Genomic DNA, 14,581 nt, shown 5'->3' on the forward strand with positions numbered 1-14,581 from the left:
GTAATTTTCTGGTAAAAAGTGACGTGCTGTGTCTTTTCTTCCATGCCTCGTGGTAATGACCATGTTCTGCTCTGGAAGGCTTTTCTCCTATTCCTTGGATGTGTTTTGTTCCAGGAAAGCAAGTGACAAGTTAGACAACTAAAAGCCAAGGGACAAAGCTTTCTTGTTTTTTTTTTTTTTTTTTTTTTTTTTTTTTTTTAAAGGAGTTGACAATATTGAAAAATGAAGCTATTGGTATCACGTTAGCAGTCTTTATTTTATATAGATTGCTTGTTTTAATCTACCTGCTCCCAAGCTGTTATTTGCATTGGAGTGGGATTCAAGGCACGTGGGTTTCTCATGCTCCACGACTCGTGGCTGGAATGTAGGGCACAAGAAATGTCCGAGGTGGTTCTTAGGAAACATCCTTTACTGCAGCACATAGCACTAGCAGTGTCTGCAAACTACACTACTGTTTGATGAATTTTCACCGATACCTGGTTGCAGTATCTTTATCTCTGTCCACAGTACACTAAAAGGGCCAAGACTGAGTTTTCAGACTCACGAGAAAAATCAGCCGATGGTTTTAAGGTGTTTCTTTCTTTCTTTCTCTTTCTTTTCCTCTTTAATCCACAACCCATTGCTCGTTGAACAGTAAACGAGAAGCAAGGGGCACACAGCTCCTGTGTCCCCCTGTGCCCTGGAGCCAGGCTCTGGTGTGCACGCTACTCCCGGGGATGGGGGGAGGGAAAATCATGGCAATTCATCTCTCCCTCGGAGGGTTAAGCAGGGGGGCTGGTTTTAACCCCCTTGTCCTCCCGATCTGATAGCTGAGCGGCCTGGGTGGCAATGCTAACACCCCTGAGGGCCCATCTCCGGTGCTTGTTCGGTCTGTTGTTAACCAAATGAGGGGCAAAGCGCTCCCCCTGCCCCTTCCTGAGCAGCCCCGGGGTGCTGGAGAGGAGCAGGACGGGGATGAGCTGGGATCCAGCTGGCACAGCTCGGCCTGAGGAGCATCGCTCCAGGGTGTGTGAAGAGAGAAGCTGGGGGTCAGCCCAGGAGGAAGCATTGCTGGAGCTGCTTGCTTCGCCTTGGTCGTAACCAGCTCGTGTCTGTCTCCCCAGAGGTCTGCCGTGTGCTGAGCTGCCTGGTTCCCCTTCTGCGGGAACATAAAACAAGTCCTCGCCCAGTTGTTTGTGAACTTGATGGAGTTAGCTGATAGCACAGCTCCTCGCATCTCCTCCTTCCCCTGCAAGTACTCCCCAGAACTGAGGGAGAAGTGAAGCACTCAGAAATAGCTGAAAAGCACGAATGAGAGCAAAGATTGTCTCTCTTTATTTTCACTTCAGTACCTTGAATTTGTTCACAGCAATTCCTGTCAGTGTCAGCATCACCCTGCTGCAGAGTCTAAAGAAACTACAGCTGAAATCGTGGCTGTGTGAGCAGCAGGTGCTGTTTTGCCACGGGAACACCTGGTGTCGGTGAGGACAGTGGCTCTGCAAAAGGCCGGGATGTGCAGCTTGCGATTCCTCTCTTCTGGAGCCCCTTTCTCCCAGGGACTTTCATCCTGCCTCACCAGCGGGGATGTAGGTTTGCGAGGCAAAGCAGAAGAGTTTTGTCCTTCAATGCAGTTGGCTTCCGTGAAGGGTAACTCTCAGTATGTGGTCGTGCTTCACGCTGGACTGCTCAGGGCTCTTTTTAAGTTTGTTCCTTTTTTGTTTTCTTCAGGCTTGAAGAAGAGGGGATGAACAGAAATGTTTTATTTTGCACTGCTGCATATAGGCTGTTCGAACATGAGCGGTTTAGTTGCGTTTTTAACTTTTATTCTCCAGTTAGTTTCAGTAAGGTCTCTGATTCAGAACTTACTTGTATATTCTGTTGTCATCGGGTTCTCCCGGTTATCACAGTTGTTCCAGTGGTGACTGCCCAATACATCTTTGGGATAAAAAAAATGGAAGAAAACATTTGTACTTTTTGAAAAAGGACAACTTTTTATTTGCTTTTGCTATCTTTGGTTTACTGAATCAATCCTCCCAGCGTAGATCTCACATTATTTAGCAACGTTTAGCACCTAATTGTAGCTGGCTTTGAGCCCTTACCACTGGCTTGAAATGAGGTGACACCTCTGACTGTTTCACACTTTTCCACCTCCTTAGTAAGTTATCAACCCTCTAATCCAAGGACTTGCCTCGGTGTTTTGCACTGAACCCAACTGCGATATTTGTACTGCTGGGACTCCCAGCAGCAAGGCACTGCAACGCTCTTCAAAATCCTGATGGATTTACCAGGTCTGCTCAGGTTGAATTCCTGTGAGGTGTCATCTGCAAAACCACGTGCGTGTATGTTTTTCCACTCTTTCACTGAGTGGTCTCTCGTTGCACCATTTAACAAGTACCGTTGAACGGGAGTGTATTTTTTACGTCTAGTAAACTCCATTCATTTCAATTATCTCTGTTTTTTTCTAAGCATTACCTCTAATAAGGTCAGTTGTGCAGAACTTCATATGTGCTGCGTATTTCTCAGTGCTAGAAGTTTTCAGCAGAAGTTTTCAGACTTCACTTGAAGGCTAGTTTAGCTTTTCTGTACTGCCTTCCTGCTTCAGCATGTGTCCGCTTCACCACCAGAGAGCACCAGCTCTAACAACAAGCCCGTACGGACAGAGTTTGGTTGTGACAAAGGAAAGGTTATGAAAACAGTGGCTCTTTGAAGGTTGAGAAGAAATCCAATCGGTTTTCCATTCAGATGCTGTTTTGCATGGCCTCCTTGACATGATGTAAGGGTAACCATTCCCTTTTTTCTTTAGCCTGGTGCAACCCAAGAAAACTTCACAGCTAGCAGAGGTCAAAAGTGCTGTTGCATTGGGTTACAGAAAACAGGGTGGTCAAAGTGGCTGATGAGAGCTGCTGTGGGAGGCACAGGCACCAGTGCCCAATGAAGCTGGATGTCTGGACTGTTACCTCGTTGCTGGGAGCCCGTCCCACCTCCTGCTCGAAGCAGGGACAGCTGTGGGGTTGGACCAGGTTGCTCAGGGCTTTGTCTGGTCACATCTTGGAAACTCCCCAGGACTGCAGACTGCACAACCTCTCTGGGCAACCTGCTCCACTGCCGGGCTGTCCTAAAGGGTGAAAAGGGTTTCCTTATAGCCAGGCTCTCTCGTTCCAGCTGATGCCTGCTGTACTTCATCTTCACACCACGCACAGCTGCACAGAGCTTGGCTCTCTCATCTTCTTGAGGGGCTGCTGGCAGGTCCTCCCAAGCCAGGATGATGGCAGCACGGTTTTCTTTAGCCTGATAAAACTGCTGTGATACTTGCGAGAGGTTTTTCTTACTATTTTTTTTAACCACTAGGTTAGAGAGATGTGGGTGTCTGCATTGCCAAAACAACATCCACCCAGGGCCACTCTCTGCCAATTCCTTGCTGTATTTTGTAAAAACACTCCCGGCAGAGCTAAAACAAAGATGCCAGTGCTGTGCATCACTGCTGTGACTCACGCAGTGTTTACTGCTAACAGAGCTCGGTATGCAGAACTGCCCACGTTGGTGAGAGTACTGTGAAACCCTTGGAAATAATCCATGATATAAACCATTTTTTTTCCTAGTATGTTTTATCTTGCACTGATGCATCAGTGGCAAGCCATGGTCCGTTTGCTGGCAGCTCACAGCTTCCCTGTGAGCAGCCCGATTTGTACGGAAGCAGAAAGCTTCCCAGGCAGTGGCACGACTGCTGTTTGGTTAGCAACCTCAGTCTGTTCGAAAGCCAAAATGCTGGGTTTGGTTTTGTTTTTAAACTGAAATAAACCGAGCCTCTGTGAATTTTATTCTGCTTTTCTAAAACAAATGAACCACTCCCAAATGAGGTTTTAAATGTTGCCTTTTAGTACCCCCTTCCACCCCGATGCTGGATTTCTCCTTTGTGCTCTATGGCCAGCTATATGCTGAGCTTCCAAGGTTGAAAATTATGTTATTGTTATTAAATATTTTCCTTGTTCCCCCAAAAACATTGCAATAAAGCTAGTCTGCCCTGAACAACTCTTGCTCAGGTACTTCATGGACAGCACTGTTTACTTTTCCCCCATTAACTGTTCTACATCTTCAGTATCCCACAGGCACCTGCACATCTTTGTAACTTCTGTGGGAGGCTTCACCTTGCTCTGTGCGACCCAGCAGCCTTCACAGCACAGCTTCTCCACAACTGGCTCTTGAAAAAGATATTTACTGAGGCTTCTGTAACAGAGTGGAGGTGCTCAGTTGCTCTGTTTGCCATTTACCACTTCCTTTTGGTTGAAATTTAGATGAATTGAAGTATGGAAGGGGAGTTTAATAGCCCCAAAGCCATGGGGAAAGGTTTGGGAACTCTGGGCCAGTATCCTGAGATGCAAACTACTGCTGTTAGTTCTGCACTGACCAAACAACTCCTCTGAGACCTTCTGTGATGGCAAATGTGCTGCTTTCCTTTTCCTTTGGGCCATAAATTGCAGCCCAGGTGCAGAATATGCAGAAGCATCTTCTTTAGCATGGGGTTTGTCTTTAAAGTTGTATTTCTTTTTAAGGAGAGAGGAAGCTAAAAGTGGCTGCGCGCATCCTTCAACACCACGGGCTTCTCAGACGGGTGCGAATTGCTCGTGTACCATCAAAGCTTTGTGCTCAGCTGAATGACAACACTCCCTGCAGTGGGATATGGCCTGAAACAGGATCTGAGAGCTGCTTCCTTCCACCTGTGTGTGTGCTGGTGGCTCCTGCCCTCCCTGACAGCCAGTGCCCCTGCTCCGAGGGCTGCTACAACAGCACCAAGCTCTCCGGCAGCTTTTGCTGCTGTGGGTGGGATTTGGCCAAGGGTTGCCTGGGAGCGAGTGGGACTCGGTAGCTGTTTTGTCCCCTGATTCATGGTTTGCTGGATCCCTCTGCAGGGGGCTGTGTTCTCTTTTGAAGAGCTCTGTGCCTGCTGTTAGTTTAAAAGACCAGCGTGGGACTTTCCTTGGCTGGGGTAAATGTGGGCTGAAGCCAGGGGCCGTGCAAAGGAGTGAATTTTGGTCCACCTAGGGTAGGGAGACATGCTCGTAGTTACGTTTTACTCCCGTGCTCGTTGCCTTAAGCTGTACGCTTTTTGTGAGTGCCTTTTGTGCCACGGCACATTTCCCAGCACAGGAGTCAGCCTCAGGAATACGGCAGCAGTTTGTGCTGACCTTTAGGTGAACAGAGGCAGGAATGCCCAGCAGCACGATGATGTTTTTACAGCCTCCTTCGCTCTGTGGGTAAGTACCTAACCAGCAACACTTCGTAGACCAGAGATTTTGACATTAAAGAGCTACTTGGATGGGCTGAGATTTACTGCAGAAGAGAGGGCAGGGCTGGGAGCAAGGAAAAAGCCGAGCGGTTTCACTGGAGAAACGCCAGGGTTGAGAAGGGACTTTTGGGACCAGGCCCAGTGGAAAAGATGTGCTCGTGTCAAAATCCTGTAGCTCTGGCTGGCAGCACCTGCAGACAATTACAGGAGCCAGAGGCATTGCCAGTGGCTTGGTTATTTCTCTGCTACTGCTTGCCTCCGTGGCTACTTGCATGGTTTTGCAGCTTACTCAGGACCCTTTTGTTTTATGTTATTTTTATCTCCTTGCAATGCAACTTTTTTCAGTAACAGATTAAACATGTTGCAAGAGTTGACAGTTTTTAATGGAGTTGAACTATTCTGAACTTTGTAAAGAGATGTTTCTGAACAGAGGGTCTGGTACACAATGGTTATGCCAAAATGGAGCTTCCTGGTTATGTGCTTGTAACTGAAAGTGGTCTACGATTCCTAACTCTGTCTTTGGAATCTACGTAAAAATGCTATCCTTTAGTAAGAGTTAAAATCTCCATAAATGTTCAAAAAGAGATTTTACAAAAGTTCCCAAACTTTCTATGTTCCTTTTAACTTTTTTCCTCTTTAAAACTTTTCCTAGTTTTTAATTATAAAATGCCATAAAACGTGACCGGGATGCGCTTCAGTCTACAGAAAAGCAGAAGCCTTGGAGTTGTGGCAGAACTGTACTTGCTTACAGTTTTTCTCCTGCATTTCTGCAGAAAGTGAAGCGAATCAAACAGGTTGGGGCTCTCATGCAAAGAGGCATGGGATCAGTGGGATTTTATGCTCAATTATAGAGTCCTAGATAGACTTTTCTGGCTATTAAATGTAATTCCCAGGTGTTGTGTCTCAGCAGATGTAAGTGGAATCATGTAGTGGAGATTATTGTTGATTTGCATTTATTTTTCCCCAGAACTAATCAGTTATGGTTAACCTTTTACTGCTATGTAAATTCTTTACCCCAGCTTTTAAGAAGTAAATCGAGCTCTCAGGCAATAAAATGCACCTCTGTTCACTTTCTCAGGACTAGCCTGTTTTTACCTAGAAAAAACTTGCACTGTACACATTTTTCTGGTTAAACAACCCAGTGAAAAGTGGTAAAGCTCACGTTACAGGCATGGAACAAAACAACCACTTTGTGCAGGTCAAGAATACCCGGAGACTTTCCTGTACCCTGAGTTTGGAGGCTTTTCGTGTGCACCAGTGCTCGTGTTACAGGTGACTTGCCCACCCTGTGATCGATCTGTGCTCTAGAAGGGTGTTCTTGGGTTTCAGGTGCCCAGGTAATAAGCAGCGTTTGAATAGGATGGTAAACCAAACTGAAGGACTATAATACGTGACTACGGGCTAAGTGCCTAGCTGGGGACTGGTAAACGTGATTCTGTAAGAGCTGCGGAGCGTGCAATGGGAACTGTGCTGTATTTAAACAACCCAGGGGCTTACCCTGAGTTCCTTGAGGGCTGACAGGTACCTTGCTTGTCACTGTAAGCAAGTCCTTATAAAAACTATAAAGCAGCTAAGCATACTATGTTTCTTCCCTTTACTATCAAACTGGCTTTTTTTTACTACTTTGCCTTAAATATTATCCTGAAAGGGCTTCCCCTTGAAAGAGACATGGGATTTGAGGCTGTGACACAGATGTGGACAATGATGGCATGGTAATTAATATTCATAAAGATCATTAATACATTTCCATTACGTTTGGTGTTTTATTCCCTAGCAGTTTGGTGCTCTACAGGAACAAATGGTAAAACTGGCTGCAGCTCTGTGTGGCTACAGCAGAGAGCTGAGCCAGCAAAGTGTTCACAAGAGTTATTACTCACTGCTGACAGTCTTTTCCCATACAAAAAGAAACCTTGCAATGCTTCCTGCACCTGCAAGGAGTGTCCTAGCAACGTCACTGGGGAAACTGGGTGCCAGGATTTTTCTCTGAGAGCTTTTTGTTGAGCCTAACCGCAGTTGTAAAACAAAGGTCAAGAGCGATTTAAGCTTTTCCAAGTGCCGTTGCTTAATTCATTTACTCAGAGGAATGTTTGTGTTCTAGTTTTCTGCCAAAAAGGATAAATATCAGGTTGCAGAGTCGCCCAACAGACTCCCCAACTGCAGTTTAGTTAAACCTGAACATCGCTTAATTGAAGCTGTCACTTCTCACCAGCAGGAGAATTGCTGTTAGCATTTAACTCTAGCTTTTGCCTGGTGAAGTAATGAGCTGGCAGCTGAGCACACCCAGGGGCTTCCTGCAACAGAGACCAGGGGAGAGAACACGAAACACCACCAGGTAGTGAGAACAGATCGTGGGGCTACCTGAAGAATAGAAAAACGCCTGGTTTTGTCTGGGGTGCACACAGTCATAGTCTTAATGTATGCACAGACCTCAGGTAAGTCCCCGCTTCGTTCTTTGTCACCAGCTTCCAGGAAAAGTCTTTACTTCAGGTTTTCCGACATCATTCCAAGCGCAGGATCCTGTCCTTGTGAGACGGAGGGAAATGAAAACCCCAGCTGTTGAGCTGCTGGCAGGAGGTGCGCTGTGCTCTGCTGGGCTGGGGCTGGGCTGGGGCTGCAGCGCTGCTGGGGGAGCAGGGCTTGGCTCTCACCCCTCCGAGCCTCTGCTCTCGCCGTGCAAAGCGGGGACAGCGCTGTTGTCTCTGACCAGGAGACGTGACCAGGTGATGTAGCCTAAAAAATGTGTGAGCTGGTGAAGGAGTACAAATTATGGTTGTAACCAGTTTGTCAGTTATAGCAAGCATTTTTGTTCTCTGTACAGTCCAGTAAATAATCTCTAGTTCAAGAGCCCAGTCTAAAAATGGAAAATTTACCATTTCTGTTCCAACGTGCGTGTTAGAGCTTGTTGCTGGTCTTTTTTCTTCTGTATTCTGATCGGGTGAAAAGATTTTGTGCTTAGAATGTTGGATGCTGACCTTTTTCATTAGCTACTCAGAGAAATACAGGTTCTGCATGGTTTTGTTTGTAAACAGTCATCAAATTTAATTCTTTCTCTCTCTCTCAACTCCCTGTTTACTGAGCTAAATGAAGGTTTAAGCTGGAATTTAATACCAAACAAACTGATGTGCCTAAGGTAGCCTTCTGTTGCCTTCACTACAAAAACACATGAAGTATTTAGAGCTGTTTGTGTTCTCTGAGAAATATTGATGAGTAGTTAGTGAAATAAAAGTAGTTGAGGATAAGATGCTTGCTCTGAAGCAACACCATATAACCGTGGCTAACAGAAAAAGGAAGCACTGTGTCATTCAAACAGCTTTGTCTTTGTCTTTTTCCTTCCTTCTGGACTCCAGGTGATGTACTCCCTGTTCTCATGAATCCTTGCCCACTGCCACAGTCTCTTCCTCTGGCTGAAGAAATCTGCCGTGCCATATCAGACATGAATGCAGATCAAATGCTGGTCACACAGAAAACTTTGGTGGAGCAGTTAGTGAAAAGTTCTCCAGGTAAAGTGTTCGTTTCTTCTTCCTTTTAAAAGTGACTGCACCATCATGATATGGGGCAAGTCATCAATGAATGTTCACAAGTAAAACTGGCAATGTGGAAGATTAGAAACCATCAGGCAACTGGGAGAGTGCACAAATATGTATGGAGTCCTTAGCAGCCCGTGAGCATTCCTGACATTGATTTGACGATGATCCTTTTTTACAGATTTTAATAAACTGGGTTCGTTAGGACATTGAGAGCATGCCCCTTCTCAAGGGTCGGAAAGAATAGATGAGGGATTGAGATGCCAGATCTGGAAAAGCATAAAGCAGAGACTGCCAGATCAGTAAGGCTTTGAATCCTCCTTTAAGAGCCAGGAACACCTTTGATTTTGATGGCAAAGGGGTCTACAGCAGGGGAGCTACACCTGGTGGCTGGTATCTGGAACGGAGCTGCCCGCAGAATCAGGTTTGTTGGTCAAATTCCTGAAAGCAAATTAATTACACCAGATGAGCTTTAATGAGCTCTTCTGATGGGGGAGTAGTCTCTTCCCTTAAATACTGCAGTTTCTTTTAATCTGAAAAACGTCCCTTAAATCTGCAGTACTGAAGGGGTGCTTGTGAATGTGTGTCTCCATAAAGGCTCCTTATAGCCCTTTGCAGGAGGTTCCCTGGTTTCATACTGAGCTTCCTCGTTTGATTCTTCACAGTCTTCCAGCTCTGCAAACGTTACAGGTTGATCTGGTAAGCATTTTCACTACTGGGAAAATTTTTTAATGCAACCCCATAAACTGGCTCCAAAAGCTGCCAGGAACGTGATGCAGTCCACATGTGCACTGAGACACCACGAGGTTGCATTTTCAGCTCAGCCAGAAGCCGTACTCCCCAAGTCTGTAGAGGGAGAGAACATTTTTCTTGCTATGTTTGTACCTTGCTGGAAGTCTTCCTTCTTGTGGGCAGGAGATGGGCAGCATCTGGTCAGGTGTCACCAGACTAATGATGTGACACCTGAGGGAAAACCAGCAGCTGAGACCAGTCTCAGTGAGGTAAATTTTGGGAGCGCTTGTAAAGTGACCAAACTGTACCAGAAGCTTGAGAGAGAGGAATAAAAGCTGCTCTTAAATAACCTGCCCAGAGGCAAATGCTTTGAACACAACACACGGCTTGGGAGAAGGTCTCACAAAAATCATATCCTGACAGATGCCCAGGGACATCCTTGCTTATTCAAAAGAGAATGCTGTGACCACCAGAAACGCCGCTGTCTTTACCTAATTCCTCAGGGGCGAGCTTCCCTCATCAGCGAGGAATGGCCTTGAGAGAGTTAAAAAGGTTTTGCTGGTCCTTAAGCCGCTCGCAGGCCTGCAGCCCCCTCGGCGGGAGGATGGCGTTTGTGTGCTGCCCTCTCCTGGCTGCTTCAGCTCTCCCCGGCTCAGGGCTGAGCACGGAATATCCGAGCTGGAAGGGAGCTGGGGCTGTCCCTGTCCTGCGGGGAGCCCTACGGGGATGTGGCTGGGAGAAAGCACAATTGCTGGTGATGTATTAAAATAAATAAATAAATAAATGTTGCTGTTTGTCTTGTGGTACCAGGCATTTTCATGTCGAAATTGAGTATTTCCCATTCGCATTTCGGTTGCAAACTGATTCTGAATCTCTCAAGCTAAATACACCGGGTATTTCATGATGAGTCTGTTACATGCAAGTTTTTCTTCAATCAGTTTCCATTTTATTTGAAAACTTATTTTTGATTTGAAATACCTGTGCTATCTTTGTTGTAGGCATTGCAGTTCCTTCCCACCAAATCTTATACAATATCCTTGGTGCTCTAATTAAAGAAAGGAAAATCTATCACACAGGAGAAGCATACTTCATCGTCACCCCCAGCACCTACTTCGTTGCAAATGATGCCCCAGAAGGCAATAAAAGAGTCCTGCTGGAGGACAGTTGCTGCTCCTTGTCTTCCATCAGTTGCCTTGTAAATGCTGAGAGCTGTGCAGACCCAGCGAAAGAAAACATTCCTGCCGTATCCCGTTACAGATCCTGCCGTTGTTTCCCCGACCAGAATACGCTCAGTGACCGAAGATATCGGCAAGTAATGAACCATGAAGCTAAGGGAGGAGCAAAGAAAGGCTGCAGTGAGTTGAAGCCTTCAATTCAAACTCAAGTGATCTCTGCCTCTGCTGAAAGCCACTCCTGGGACACCATCAAATCCCTGACATCAGTCAAAGAGAAACTGAAATGCAAAAAATTTGGCCTTGGCCTTTTCTGGAGAAGTACTTCCAAAAAAGAGAAACAGAAGAAGGAGTTCTCTACCTTTTCAGCCCAGTTTCCTCCCAAGGAGTGGCCAGTCCGAGATGAAGACAACTTGGATAATATGCCACGTGATATCGAACATGAAATCATCAAGCAGATTAACCCTACCCTCACGGTTGATAACTTGATTAAGCACACAAAATTAATGCAAAAGTTTGAGGAGAGGAAAAGAAGTATCAGTAAAGGTATCTCTGCTGAAGCGTTAAGCCTCAGGCAAAAGCATCTTTCAAAGGAGTGTGCTCCAAAGACACAAATTAGAACAGCAAAACACAGCAGGAAAACCAAAGCAGACAGAGAGAAGCAAATTAGCAGAAGCAACAGGAAATCTCCCATGCCTGAGCTAACATCCCCAAACCAGAAACTGGAAGAGAACATTTCACTGCCTACCATGACCCACCAGCCACTGGATGTAGCGGCGGAATCCCACATTATATATAAAAAACAGATCCAGAACCCTTTTCAGGGTCTCTCATGGAGACACAACGCTTATGCCAAAGGGCACAGAGCTTGTGCTAACAGTCAGCTGAAGCCCAGGACTCAAAAACAGGATAGGAATTCACAAAGGCCACGTTTCTTGGACTCCTCAAAAGCCTTTGAATATGAAGCTGAACAGTTGGTTGCTGAAAAGCAGGCTGACAATGCTAGGCAAAGCAAATTACTACGGGATAATCGGTCCTCCCTCCAAGTAAAGCAGGACAGTTTAAGTGGAAGCTGTAGTTACCCACAAAGCAGCACTTTGCGAACAGACGGTAACAGTAAACGCTTTGTGGAGAGCGTTATTCCTGAAGACAACATCCACGGAGGAACAGTCAAAATGAATCGTGGGGATATCCAAAAATCCCCTCGCTCCTACGCTGGGGATAACAGTATGTGCAAAGAAGCAGCAAAGCATTCAGTACGTCCAAAAGACAAGCACTGCAGGCACAGAGCCGCCGCTGTATGCGAGTTACTGGATCAAACAGCAGAAGAGTTTCAGAATGTCAGTCTTTCACATTGCACAACCAATGTCAGCCGGGTAAAAGAATTTGGTGTGAAACACAGACAGAAGACTGATAAAAAGAATGACCTTACATTTAAATATGAGCGCGCCAGCCATCCTGGATCACTGAAGGTGGAAAGTGAAGGATTTACTGGTAAGGGCCATCTTCTGCACCAGAAAGCTTGTGACACCGGTAGTTTGTTGCGTCTGGGTGACAATTCTGAAAGCAATGAACCATGGCACTTGGTTCCTGGCCGTGCATCTCCAGGTACAAGGGACTGGAACAAAGCTGTGCAAAAGATGGGGCCAGCTCTAACAAACTCCCAGGTTAATATTTGTTCAATGCAATACAACACAACTGTAAATAAACCTGATTCTGGACACCAGGGATTTAACGGGTGTGCTGGCTTTGCAGAATCACTTGATGGCTCAAAAAAGCATCAAAACCCAGACTTTACAGCAGAAAGCTGTTTGTGCAGTCAGGTTCTTCCGACAGTTCACAGAAAGGAAGCGGAAAGTGGCCTTACTGAACGTGTGAAGGCTTCAGTTGAAGACGATTTCTGCAGCACCAACAAGGCTGACTCTTTGCTGAACTCCCCCTGTGAGACAGGAGAAGCAGTGGCGTGCTGTGCTTTGGGCCCACAAACCAAAGAAATGAGAAACCCCCCAGGAAAGAAAGGTCTGGTTTTTAAGAACACGGGTACTGTGCTATCAGGGCAGAATCACACAGAGGGGACAGAAAACCACAGCATAACAGGAGACAGTGGAATTGACTCCCCAAGGTAAGAACACGCATGTGACTGTGGCAGTTGTTTCAGCTTCAAATTAACAATCAGCTTTAGGTAGACCGGTTGCTGTATACCATAGATCCCTCTCCACAACAACAAAATTGTTATTATTTTTAAAAACGTAAGTGTTGTGACCCAGAAATACTCAAAATGCAGAGTTCTACCATGTCTTTTTATGTGAACTTTCTCCCCATGTCTGCTATACAAATGTTGCAGTTTATATTTTGCTTTCATGAGACAAGAAAATATTATGAGCTCTAATTAAACAAGAAGATGTAGACAAGTGCAGAAATGTTTTGAAACATGGTGATGGATAAACTCAATATGGTCCTGTTAACAATAACGCTCAGCTTGCATTGATCTTACCGTGTAATATTACTAATATTGCCATAGTTTTAGATTGTAGATGAAGAATAAAAAATGTTTTATAAAGGTGTTCAATCATAATTTAAAGTACAAAATATCATAAAAATTGCTCACAACAGACTGGAGAATGTGTCCACCACCTGACCAAGAGGTTTCTCTTCCCTTCATAACTAGGTAACTTCCTCAGGTGGATTTTTGAAAATTCATTAATAAAACAAACCAGTATGAAACAATATTTCACATAGTTGCATGTGGGTAAGACTTACAAAACTGTTAACTAAAGTGACAGGAGCATAAGATGAAAAGCTCTGAGGGAAAAAATAAAATCATATCAATTTTTAATAGCACCATATGTTCTTAATACCTTAAATGACTGGTATTTAAGCACAATTAAACCACTCAGGTTCTCATTAGACACGTATTGTCACCTTGAGAAACTTGTACACAAAGGAACAAATCATATACTACCATTTTTAAGGAAATTCTGCTAAAGTGTTTTTTTTTCTCTCCCTTCTTAAGCAGCTTTTTGGCTGTGCGCTCAGGCAGAATTTTAAAATGTTACTTGGACATGGACACTTGAAGCCTCTTGGTTGTACTTTAGCAAAAAGTATTGAAAGGGTCATTCTGATTGTAGTGATGCCATCTGAGGTACCAGAAGCTAAGCCAATTCAGGTTATTTTTAGAGTATGAGGTCTGACATCTAATAATTCTGTTGTTTTAGATGGACTGAAAAGAAGATGAAGCTTCCTGCCAAATTCTAAAAGAATAGCAATGCCAAAAGGAGGACAATCCCCAAAATATTCCTTGCTTCAGCTAACTGTGGTCATGAATGTTTGATTAGTTTTTTAATGAGCTACATAAACTTTTTTTCTTTGTAACAATGCGACGATACTGTAACTATGACTGGTCACAGTGTGAGGCTGCCTCTAAATCAGAGCTGTTTGTTGGAAGTGTGGAGACCTAATGCACATTTCTGTTGCTCTCATCTTTAGTTTTTACATCCCTGCGTCAAATAAAAGTGATGACTGATATACTTCACTCAGATCCCTTTGTTAATTTGGAAAGGGTATGTGTTGCTCTAACAGGACTACACCACTTGTGCAGGATTGTTTGATGCTGTAATTCTCAAGAGTTTTGTTTTGTTTGTTTGTTTTAAATTTGTAATTTTTGTGTGGAAAACCAGACCCAGGGGCAGGCTCCAGGCTCCCTCTCCCCTGTCAGCAAACACCCAAAGGATCCAACTGGGCACGCACCTTGTTACCACAAACTCTGCTTGAATCCTGGGGCTTCCTCACTGTTTTTGGGAGAAATCGCGGCAGTGCTGCTGGGCTCGCTTGTGCGTGGCTCTGTGCGGTGCACAGGACTCGGTCTTTGAGGCTCCTTCGGGTTTCTTCCC

At 45.1% G+C, this 14,581-nt stretch overlaps 1 protein-coding gene across 1 annotated transcript; it reads left to right on the plus strand.

Annotated features, from left to right (window-relative positions):
• Positions 1-8,630: 8,630 nt before the first annotated feature.
• STOX1 (storkhead box 1) lies at positions 8,631-13,946 on the plus strand (the record flags this gene model as incomplete). The annotated part of the gene is made up of 3 exons (XM_084290158.1): positions 8,631-8,763; positions 10,518-12,813; positions 13,907-13,946. 3 exons carry the CDS (start codon positions 8,631-8,633, stop codon positions 13,944-13,946), a joined length of 2,469 nt encoding a protein of 822 aa, XP_084146284.1.
• Between the last annotated feature and the right edge of the window lie 635 nt (positions 13,947-14,581).

This window comes from Netta rufina (genome assembly GCF_964035555.1).
Source record: "Netta rufina genome assembly, chromosome: 7".
In the NCBI taxonomy this organism is placed as follows: domain Eukaryota; kingdom Metazoa; phylum Chordata; class Aves; order Anseriformes; family Anatidae; genus Netta; species Netta rufina.